The sequence below is a fragment of the Hyperolius riggenbachi genome, chromosome 2, assembly GCF_040937935.1.
Source record: "Hyperolius riggenbachi isolate aHypRig1 chromosome 2, aHypRig1.pri, whole genome shotgun sequence".
In the NCBI taxonomy this organism is placed as follows: Eukaryota; Metazoa; Chordata; class Amphibia; order Anura; family Hyperoliidae; genus Hyperolius; species Hyperolius riggenbachi.
In genome coordinates this window covers 339,309,660-339,321,707 of record NC_090647.1, presented here as the reverse complement: position 1 = coordinate 339,321,707, position 12,048 = coordinate 339,309,660, and the positions used below count along the sequence as shown (strand labels likewise).

The following is a 12,048-nucleotide window of genomic DNA, read 5'->3' as shown; positions in this document are numbered from 1 at the left end:
TTTGTTTACTCAATCCTCACATAACAGACTTTGCGATGCCTGTATGCCAGGTAAATTCTCAGTTATGTGAGGGTTGAGTAAACAAAGGGTCTCTGTTATTCATAAATCAGCTAACATCCCCTCAATACCCTATTTGGATGTTTTGTTTCAATGAAGGCATTGTAATGACATGTTTTTATGTTTCCCAAAAATCCATGCTCCCTTTTGATGTTGCATGTATATAGCTGTCTGTTCTAACACCTTGTCAGCATACATGATTCAGTCTGATGTAGACAAAATAGCCGAAAGCTTACTTTTAGGTTTTTTAAGTTAGCCAATTTATGGTATCATCCTGATTCAAAACTTCTTGCTAAATGTGTATGAGGAATTCATAAAGGAATTTAAGTCCCTGATGCTGAGGGTGTGATGCCATCTATTTCATTAAACAGGTCAGGCCAACTTTAGTGAAGAACCACTTGAGAAGTTTTGATGGCTCAGTTACTGTATGTACTTTTATTAGACTGTTTCTTAACCTATGTCTACTTACAAAGAACTCAAATGCAAGTTTACTGTCTGTGTATAGATATTCAAAGCTGATGGATCCCTCCTGCTTCAAGTTGATTGAATACATTAAAGTGGCTGAGCATTCATCAGTATTTGATTCCACATATTCACCATGGGCATGCCACTGTGACCTTGACAAAAAAAGAGATATGGAGACAAAGGTACCATGAGAAGGTGTATGCGAGTCATTACTAGGTAACAGACTACACAGATTTGCATGGCTTCTAAACTTTCCAAGAGTGTATGTGTGTGTGTGGGTGGGGGTGAAAGGTGTGGTCTTGTGCCATTTAAGGATAAGGATAAAAATTTTATAGATGAGTTTTGGAGGTTGAGGGCACATCGGCTTTCCCCTAAAATTGGCCCTAGACTATGATGGACATATGATTATGATAGGGAGTACTGTGCAATCCTCGGTGCTATCATTTAAGCCTTTGGGCGGTTAGTACATGACCACCACCAGGGTATAAACCACAAACAGGCTTTTAGTCTATACACACCAAAAGATAACACTTTATTATGTTCCACGATAAAACAGTTTAAAAATATATAACTCCCATCGAGGGTCCATGCAAACAGGACCCTATTTGCATCACAAAGCCTATAAGGTATATGCACAGATTTGCAGTATCCAGTGCACCTTATGAATATTACAGAATCATCCTTGGTACCCAGCCCTTTCGTCTTAGTCATCCAGCCTGCCTACAGGGCCGGATTCCCCCCTTACATTTATCATGAGCTTCTCAGGCTCCCATCGTGGCAGAAGGTGAGCATCCGCATTGCACTATCCAGCCAGTGGTGGCTGGATAGTGTAATGGTGATGGTTAAGGGCTCTGCCTCTGACACAAGAGACCTGGAGAATCCTGGCTCTTCCTGTTCAGTAAGCCAGCACTTATTCTGTAAGGAATACTTGAGCTAGATCCCTAACACTGCTCCTGCATACTGAACACGGCGGCCTAGTGGCTGCAGCTTAAGCACTTTGTGTCCATCAGGAGAAAAGCGCAATATAAATGTTATTTGTCTTTGCTACAGTAACACAGCCTCTTCCTGCTTAGTGTGGCCACGCTAAGAAGCATCTCTTTCCTCGCTCGCCCCCTCACTTAGCATGCTCCCACAGTACAGCAGGATGGTGGCGAATCACGATAGGTGGGACCTGAGTTATATGGCTGCACTCTCAACTCCCTTGTGCGGAGCAAGTGTCCACCTAATCTGCCACTCTACTCAGGACTCTGGCATTTTGGAAGGGGGAATGCACAGACAGAACTACCAGTACCAGCCAACAGAGCCAGGCAGAGGATCGTTAATAAATATCTGGTGAGAGCAAACTGTTCAAAGATTCATTTTTAAAAAAAATATTTTTAAATTTAGGTACTTTAACTGGGGAGGGGGCTGCTAATACTGAGGCACATCTGGCTACCTATACTGGGGAGGGGGCTGCTAATACTGAGGCACATCTGGCTACCTATACTGGGGACGGGGCTGCTAATACTGAGGGCACATCTGGCTACCTATACTGGGGAGGTGGCTGCTAATACTGAGGCACATCTGGCTACCTATACTGGGGAGGGTGCTGCTAATACTGAGGCACATCTGGCTCCCTATACTGTGGAGGTGGCTGCTAATACTGAGGCACATCTGGCTACCTATACTGGGGAGGCGGCTGCTAATACTGAGGCACATCTGGCTACCTATACTGGGGAGGGGGCTGCTAATACTGAGGCACAACTGGCTACCTATACTGGGGAGGGGGCTGCTAATACTGAGGGCACATCTGGCTACCTATACTGGGGAGGTGGCTGCTAATACTAAGGCACATCTGGCTACCTATACTGGGGAGGGGGCTGCTAATACTAAGGCACATCTGGCTACCTATACTGGGGAGAAGGCTGCTAATACTGAGGCACATCTGGCTACCTATACTGGGGAGGGGGCTGCTAATACTGAGGCACAACTGGCTACCTATACTGGGGAGGGGGCTGCTAATACTGAGGCACATCTGGCTACCTATACTGGGAAGGGGGCTGCTAATACTGAAGCACATCTGGCTAACTATACTGGGGAGGGGGCTGCTAATACTGAGGGCACATCTGGCTACCTATACTGGGGAGGGGGCTGCTAATACTGAAGCACATCTGGCTACTTATACTGGGGAGGGGGCTGCTAATACTGAGGCACATCTGGCTACCTATACTGGGGAGGGGGCTGCTAATACTTTGCATATAGGACAGTACAGTTCAGTTGTAGTTAAATCCCAGCTAAAAGAAAATGAACATTGTATAGGCTTTCAGTGCAGTGCAGTGCAGACGGGGTGGGGATTCATCTGTAAAACAAACACAGGACCCCTTCCTCCTACCGCCTTAAAAAAAAATTGGATACTACCTTTATTCATATTAAAATCATGGACATCCGTGAACATCACTGCGTTTAGGACACACAGCATAGCCCCCCCCCCCCCCCCCCAAAAAAAAGTTGAAATATAATTATGTGTAACAGAAGGTGTTTACTCACATAGTGCAGTTTCCACTGTTTCCATAATCATTGCTGGAAATGCTGGTGAAACCATGTGGAAGTTCTGACCACTCATCAAATCGTACTCCAGTTCCTAGTGAGTATGTTCCTTCTGCACATGGGGTGCACTGCTGTATTGCCATGTCCAGGTACTGCCCGGATGTACAGGAGAAAGCTAAGCCACAAAGGAAACACATTTATTTACAAACAGTTACAATCAGTAGTAATAGTCCAACCGAAGCACAGAACCATTAACAATACAGTGGTCTACCAACAATGACAATATTTCACATTAGTGTCCATCCCCGAACGTGTTTAAAAAGTTCTGAAAAGACACTAATGTCATCTTTGATTGAATGTTGCATCTTTGATTGAATGTTGCTTATTTATTCTTGATTGCACGTGAAAATTCGTGATTGCGTGTGAAAACGCATGAATAAATTCTAGCACGGCCGTGATATGAGTTATCACGGTTTAGTGAATAAAGCCCAATGAAAAGTCTATATTCCACATAGTTACTGAAGAAATGTACTGCTCTGTGTTTCTGTGTTCCTTGCCAAGATCAAACTGTCTCATTAGTTTTTATAAGCAGCTGTAAATAGACTGCAAAAGCACCAATGGGGCTCTCTCACCATACGGTAAACACTGAGGTTTAACCCCTTCAGTGCTCTCTGCAAAGTGAAACCAAGTTCCAAACTTTTTTTGTAGGATTTCCATAAATTGTGATGTAAGGAAGACTTTTCTTTGTCCATAAAGGTCATCATGCTGTATGTAATCTTTTACAGCATAGAGAAAATTATGAATTTAGTTCCACTTTAACTTTGAAGTTTATTCACAAATTACAAGAAGAAATTTAAGGGATATATATGCAGTATATATACAGTGGTTTGCAAAAGTATTCGTCCCCCTTGAAGTTTTCCACATTTTGTCACATTACTGCCACAAACATGAATCAATTGTATTGGAATTCCATGTGAAAGACCAATACAAAGTGGTGTACACGTGAGCAGTGGAACGAAAATCATACATCATTCCAAACATTTTTTACAAATAAATAACTGCAAAGAGGGGTGTGCGTAATTATTCAGCCCCCTGAGTCAATACTTTGTAGAACCACCTTTTGCTGCAATTACAGCTGCCAGTCTTAGGGTATGTCTCTACCAGCTTTGCACATCTAGAGACTGAAATCTTTGCCCATTCTTCTTTGCAAAACAGCTCCAGCTCAGTCAGATTAGATGGACAGCGTTTGTAAACAGCAGTTTTCAGATCTTGCCACAGATTCTCGATTCGATTTAGATCTGGACTTTGACTAGGCCATTCTAACACATGAATATGTTTTGTTTTAAACCATTCCATTGTTCCCTGGCTTTATGTTTAGGGTCATTGTCATGCTGGAAGGTGAACCTCCGCCCCAGTCTCAAGTCTTTTGCAGACTCCAAGAGGTTTTCTTCCAAGATTGCCCTGTATTTGGCTCCATCCATCTTCCCCTCAACTCTGACCAGCTTCCCTGTCCCTGATGAAGAGAAGCACCCCCAGAGCATGATACTGCCACCACAATATTTGACAGTGGGGATGGTGTGTTCTGAGTGATGTGCAGTGTTAGTTTTCTGCCACACATAGCATTTTGCATTTTGCCCAAAAAATTCAATTTTGGTCTCATCTGACCAGAGCACCTTCTTCCACATGTTTGCTGTGTCCCCCACATGGCTTGTGACAAACTGCAAATGGGACTTCTTATGATTTTCTGTTAACAATGGCTTTCTTCTTGCCACTCTTCCATAAAGGCCAACTTTGTGCAGTTCACGACTAATAGTTGTCCTATGGACAGATTCCTCCACCTGAGCTGTAGATATCTGCAGCTCGTCCAGCGTCACCATGGGCCTCTTGACTGCATTTCTGATCAGCGCTCTCCTTGTTCGGCCTGTGAGTTTAGGTGGACGGCTTTGTCTTGGTAGGTTTACAGTTGTGCCATACTCCTTCCATTTCTGAATGATTGCTTGAACAGTGCTCCGTGGGATGTTCAAGGCTTTGGAAATCTTTTTGTAGCCTAAGCCAGCTTTAAAGTTCTCAATAACTTTATCCCTGACCTGTCTGGTGTGTTCTTTGGACTTCATGGTGTTGTTGCTCCCAAGATTCTCTTAGACAACCTCTAAGGCCGTCACAGAGCAGCTGTATTTGTACTTACAATAGATTACACACAGGTGCACTCTATTTAGTCATTAGCACTCATCAGGCAATGTCTATCGGCAACTGACTGCACTCAGACCAAAGGGGGATGAACAATTACGCACACCCCACTTTGCAGTTATTGATTTGTAAAAAATGTTTGGAATCATGTATGATTTTCATTCCACTTCTCATGTATACATCACTTTGTATTGGTCTTTCACATGGAATTCCAATAAAATGGATTCATGTTTGTGGCAGTAATATGACAAAATGTGGAAAACTTCAAGGGGGCCAAATATATATATATACAAAAAAAGAAAACTCCCAGTGTGTCCCTGGCAAGTGATGCAATTACACTGAATTAATCATTTTGCCCCCTTGCAGAGATAGGAGTAGTGCTACAGCAAATGCAACTTTGGTGATGTAAAAACATGTTCACTTATTAGACCGCTGAGGAGGGAAGCACACTTGTCTATGTGTTTTTGCAGGCTTGGGGGGAGGGGTAGAGGACGTGCGTGGCCAGAGCCATGCAGGCGCAGTGGCCTTCGACTGGCTGAGTTGCTGGAAATGAAAGTGGGTCACTGTGGGAGACCGGAGGATCGTTTTGTCCCGGCATGGGCAGAGGACGTCTGCAGGGCGCCGGTAGGTGCCCCAGGTAAGCTAAAGAGAATCTGTACTGTAAAATTATTACAATAAAAAGCATACCATTCTATTCATTATGTTCTCCTGGGCCCCTCTGTGCTGTTTCTGCCTGCTGCAATCCTGGCTTGTAATTGCCATTTTTATGCAGTGTTTACAAACAAAAGACATAGCAAGTGATAGGCTGAGAGTAGCTCAGTGTGTGAGTCCTAAAGAGTGTGCAGGGGGCCTGGAGAGGGTGTGTATAGCTTCTATCCAATCACAAGCAGCACAGCACATTCCAGCCTGACTGCCTGAGACCGACAGACCCGACAGAGGAGAGAAGATTAGATCATATAACAGAGATAACACAGACACTGTGCAACTAGGAAAGGCTGCAGTAAGACAGAGCACATTAGAACAGCTATAGGAACTTATAGGATAGAAGAAATAAGGCTCAAAATTTTGTTACAGAGTCTCTTTAAACTCTTTTTTCGCCTTACAAGTTTCCTTTACTTGTGCTGCAAGTTGGTCATGTGGCTGTTCAGACTGTTCAGTGAGTTCGCCCTGCAGGTGGGCCTGCAGGTGCACAGTTCCCAGACAGAGGAGAGCCATCTGCTGGTGGACAGCAGAAATCCATGCAAAGTCGACAAATGCTGCCACCAGTGGGAACTTAAAGACACAATTACTGACAGTGAGAATTTCCAATCTTATGGCCTTACCTCAGAGGATTTAATTTGCACATACTGACAATCTCTGTGCAAATCTCTCGATAAAATGATTTATTAATACTTTTTTAAGTTTATTGGATAAACAGAAAAAAACAGAATGATACCGAGTCATACTAGTATTTTTTAAACACTGTGATCTTTTGAAAATTTCAGTTAAGTAAACTTACCCAACATTTTAATTAGTTCACTGGATAGAACATCAGTTTCGCAACACAGATGTGAACAGTCATTTAGTCATGTCATTAGAGGCCTAAATACACGTGGATCTTTGGCTCCTCTCTTGCCAGTATGTACTTACAGCAGTCTGTGCCTTTGACTGGATCCGGAAGTCCTGTGCAGAGACCCGGAGTATGAGGAACCGCCACACGCCATCTTGTGCCTTTGCTGTCACATTCAGTATACTCATAGTGGTATTCTGACTTCAGAGAAGTGAGAAATAAAATATTACATTGGCTATATAATCATATATACAGCAATATATACAGCATTGTTTTATGAGATGGAATTGTCTTGTTATTGCCTCCTGTGAAAGATCCTGTGTTAGTTTGTTTGTATTTTTGTTTACAGAATACCGGGCCTGATTCAATTTACCTTTTCTCCTTAGTTTTCTCCTAGGTGATATTTTCACATTATAAATAAAATTCCTTTTCGGTGACCAGTAAACAAAAAATACTGAGAATAATTTTGATAGCACTTTCTCACCTGGTTTTTGCTACTTTTTCAATTGCAGAGTGCTGAAAAGTTATTTTAAACAGAAGATGAAGAATGATCTCCTAGGAGAAAACTTAGGAGAAAAAGGGAATTGGATTGGGCCCTCTGTCCGTTGTCAGATCCTAGTCCCAGGTGTTAAGAGGAGTATGCCATTTCACAAAAAACTAATCATAAGCACTCAGGGAAATTTTATACTTTAACTTTTAATTGGTTGAATTAAAATCTGGGGCAGTAACAACAAATATATACACAGAGAAGTACCAGAAACGTGCTGTGGGTCTCTCAAACATGTATGCTGCATCAGCACAGGTGTTTGTTTCCCCCGTAAGGCTAAGTACTCAGACCTATACAATATGAGGTGCCCGTAGAGGTTCAGACATAGTAAACATGGAGGCAGTTGGGTGGCCGCCAGCCAAATAGACAGTTGGGAAAGCCTAAATGTGTGGCCTATCCACATAAACTCCACACTGCACATTCTGCTAAAACCCTCTATTGTAAATCCCTCTACCTAACACTACAGCAGACAGTAAAGTAAGAATTAGAGCATTACCCCCCCCCCCCTTCCCCCTACAAACACAGATGCAGCATATTTCACCCAAACTAGAACTCGTCAGGGGAATACATTCTAGGGGCCTCTCCTTTTGGATTCAGTTCAGAGAATTATGCCATTTCACCTTAGTTAAGGAGTGGTGGGCAGTGCTTTGGATCAGAGAAGATTGAAGCATACAGAGTAGATATGACAGTACAGCTCAAAAGATGTTCAGGTTGATACAGTGAAAACAAAGACACAGAGGATACATCTCTGATTGTAGGAAGGAAAGAAAAGAGATTGAAAGCAAACCCCAAACTGGCTAATCACTCTTCCAATAGATGTTTCATAATTTCTCAGTACAATAAAGAATGGTCAAGAATGGTCAAATCTGGGCAAAGATCATCTGACAATTGTAGAAACTTACGGTAACGCTAAACAAAACCTAAGCATAATAAACTAAGCATGGAATCAATGCCATAGCTAGAGTTCATGGGGCCCCAAGATCTGGGCACTCTTAAGCAATCCAACCTGCCCCTACCCCATGGATATGAGCTAATTGGGCAATTTACATTCTCGTGCAGTCAACATTGCACATAGTTCATGGGCACTGAGACACAATTTGAGGTTGGAGGAACACAATAAAGTTCATGGTAAATGCATTAAGTACCACCTGGGCCCCCTATGCTCCAGGGCCCCATAGCAGCTGCTATGCCTGCTATAGCTATTGCTACACCCCTGCACATAATAATAAACTACAAAGTAAAATATTACTTATAAAACTGTATGTCTAAATGCTCAGTAGTTCCTAGAGATTGGAGCAGATATACGGTATGTAGAAGTTAGGACAAAGTTGGTGAACTCTCATTGACCTGAGAAGCCATGCATCACATTAAATGACCAATGGGGAGACTGAAAAGGGGATTAACATCCACCTGGCACTTGAGGCTCTTATCCAGACACTATTAGCAACATTAGTACTTTTTCTGGGTATAGATAGAATGAAACGAACGCTAGAAGGAAAATCTTTTTCTCAAGCAGATTTTATTGTAGGTGTCATGACAGGACATGCATAACAGACAAAGGGCCTGATTCACAAAACTTTTCTGTTAAATTATGTCACCTTATTAACTCACAATTTATCTCTCCTTAAATGACTTAACTCATGATTTACCTCTCCTTATCTAACTTAACTCATGGTTTAGCTCTCCTTATTTGACATAACTCATGGTTTAGCTGTCCTTATTTGACATAACTTATGGTTTAGCTCTCCTTATTTGACATAACTCATGGTTTAGCTGTCCTTATTTGACATAACTCATGGTTTAGTTCTCCTTATTTGACATAACTCATGGTTTAGCTCTCCTTATTTGACATAACTCATGGTTTAGCTCTCCTTATTCGACATAACTCATGGTTTAGTTCTCCTTATTTGACATAACTCATGGTTTAGCGCTCCTTATCTATTTAGCTAATGAATTATCTCTCCTTATTTGTTTATCTCATGCATTAGCACTCTTTACAGTTAAGGTGAAAATAAGTAACTTTTATAAATCAACCCCAAAGCTCCTTAACTTAAAGGGACACTTACATCTCTGTAAAAAAATGAGTTTTACTCACCTGGGGCTTCCAGCAGCCCCCTGCAGCTGTATCGTGCCCACGCAGACTCCATCAGATGCTCCTGGCCCTGCCGGCAGCCACTTCCTGTTTCGGCAACAGGAGCCGACAGGCTGGGAACGCGAGTGATTTTCCGCGTTCCCAGCCACAATAGCGCCCTCTCTGCTGCTATATGCTATATACAATATGCTATAGCAGCATAGAGGGCGGTATTGTGTCCAGGAACGCAAATAATCACTCGTGTTCCCGGCCTGTCGGCTCCTGTCGCTGAAACCAGAAGTGGTTGCCGGCGGGCCAGGAGCATCTAATGGAGTCGGCGTGTGCCCAATATAGCTGCAGGGGGCTGCTGGAAGCCCCAGGTGAGTAAAACTCATTTTTTTACATAGACTTAAGTGTCCCTTTAAGGCTCACACTCCCTTCCTGCTGATTGGTGATTCTTTTGAGCGACAAGCGATCGTTTCTGCGATCTTGCTATTTATGTGCATGATTACTCAAGTAACGTTTTGTGATGCAGGCCGATTATGACCGTCATGGTGGATCGGATTGTTAAGATCCTTGACGACTCTTGCAAAAGGTACCGCAATTGTTGCTGCCACGTGACGTCATGTGCTCCCACACGTAGGAAGATGGATCAAGAGAATGCTCTTAGTCGGGTGTTGTCACTGTGAGGTTCCCCGATCCGTCTTCAGGTGAGTATTCAGCTTAAGTTCAAATACAAACAGAGGCCAACAGAGTGGCAGTAAAAGCTAGAGTTCCCATTTAACATGGGCTATAATGAATACTCTTTCAAGACACAAGAAATCCCCTGGCTTTGAAGATCTTTGGAAATAGCCAACAGCTATTTATCTGTTCAAAACTCCAAGGCAGGAACAATTAAAAGCAGTGTTACCTGCAGACTGGCAGAGGGTTAAAAGGCACTGTGTTCACCCTGAATGGCATATTCTGGAGGAATCTGGTTCATGTTTCATATTTACCTCTTATCATAATTCTGAAAGCTGGCCAACCCCTAACTCAGCACAAACCTTGCTTTCACTGGCTGGAAATCTCGAGTTCTACTTTTAAGCCCTTTAGTCTTTATAAAGAAGAGATGATAGCCAAAAGCAGGCCTGGATTTACATCGCAGGAGCCTATAGGCAAAAGTGTTCGCACCCTAGACTTCACCCTCCATGTGTAATGCTGGGGGGGGGGGGTCACACTTTCTGACCACCCAGCGCAACAAGGCTAAGAGCTGGATAATGGAAGAGGTTACACAGGCTGCCCAGAGCAACTGCAGCTCTGGGCTTCTGATATCGCTACAAATAAAACACAATGGCAACGCAGTGCGATGTTGTGCTGCCTTAGTTCGCACTGCGCTGCCTTGGCGATAGCAAGCATTCAGACAGGTACAAGACAGGACTATAGATTGGAACGTAACTAGTAGCAACCACAGCTCACAGTCACGTCCACAGAAGCAGAGCAAGCAGGCTAACAACAGTCACCAGCAAGCATACACCCAGGCAAGACTACAGGATAGAACGTAACTAATAGCAACTGCAGCCTATAGTTACGTTCACAGAGAAACTAGAGTAGCAGGAATACTACCAGTCACCAACGTGGTGATGGCAGAATCCAAGAATCCAAGCTATCTGGATAATAGACTTCACTGACCCACCGCGGATGCAGCGAACGTCCATCAAGCATGGAACTAGGCAATACACAATAATAAGAAAAATAACAAACGGCTCAACTAATGGATAAATATATATTAGCAAGTCTGCATATATATTTATCAAGAACTAGCTAAAGCACAAGTAATAAGGTCGCATAGAACTACAATAAAAGAACTATACAGAGTAACAAGGTGCCCAGCAGATCAGCGAACTGACCACTATGACGGGCGGGGTATGAAATGGGAGGCAGACTTTTATGCTAGCATCAGCCAATGGATGCAAGTATGCAAATCTCCACACAGCTGAATGGTAATCACTCAATCCTGAGCTGGCTTGATTACCATTTGCTAGCTGGCTGTGAATGCAAAGGACTCCCATAAGAAATACATGCAGTATTATGTAATAACATGCATGCAGGAAATCCAGGGCTATCTGGCCACAGCTCAGCTGCAACAAGCAATTGGTGGAATGATGACAGCATCCTGAGCTGCCCAGAACTGCAGAGCGATTGCAAATGACAATGAGACCCATTGCAAATGCACAACGGAATGCAAGCAGATAAGCCAGAAATGTCCGTTTGCAGCTCCATTGCAACGGACAGAATACGCTACAGGAGGGATCCTTACACCATGAATCCACAAATCCCCTCCAAAACTGCAACTTACCTATGCTGGCTTACCCAGCTGTCGCCTCTGCCCAACTTAGTTTGCCACAGGTGCCCCTTAATATTGAGGGCACTTCTGACAACTAATACAAAGTAGCTAGTTGTGCCCACAAGTGTGAGGTAGATAAAGATAGCTGAAGGAAGATCTTGCCAGTGGAATGCTTAGAGCTGGGAGAGTATCCTCTCATTTTCGCTCTGCTGGGGACTCTGCATAGGGAAGGAGGGAGGGAGGCGCTCAGGGAGGGGAGGGAGCTGCCTTTCCATCATCAGGCGCCTGTAGGCACGTGCTTACAGTCAGGGCCGGGCCGAGAC

At 43.4% G+C, this 12,048-nt stretch overlaps 1 protein-coding gene across 1 annotated transcript in view; it reads right to left on the bottom strand.

Annotated features, from left to right (window-relative positions):
* The window catches only part of ELAPOR1 (endosome-lysosome associated apoptosis and autophagy regulator 1), a 120,612-nt gene that overhangs the window by 77,208 nt on the left and 31,356 nt on the right, over window positions 1–12,048 (bottom strand). Inside the window, exons 2-4 of the mRNA XM_068269442.1 lie at window positions 6,865–6,985; window positions 3,049–3,223; window positions 527–674 (exon numbers count right to left, since the gene is read on the bottom strand). Coding sequence (XP_068125543.1) covers window positions 527–674; window positions 3,049–3,223; window positions 6,865–6,985 — 444 coding nt within the window. The remainder of the gene's footprint in view (window positions 1–526; window positions 675–3,048; window positions 3,224–6,864; window positions 6,986–12,048) is intronic.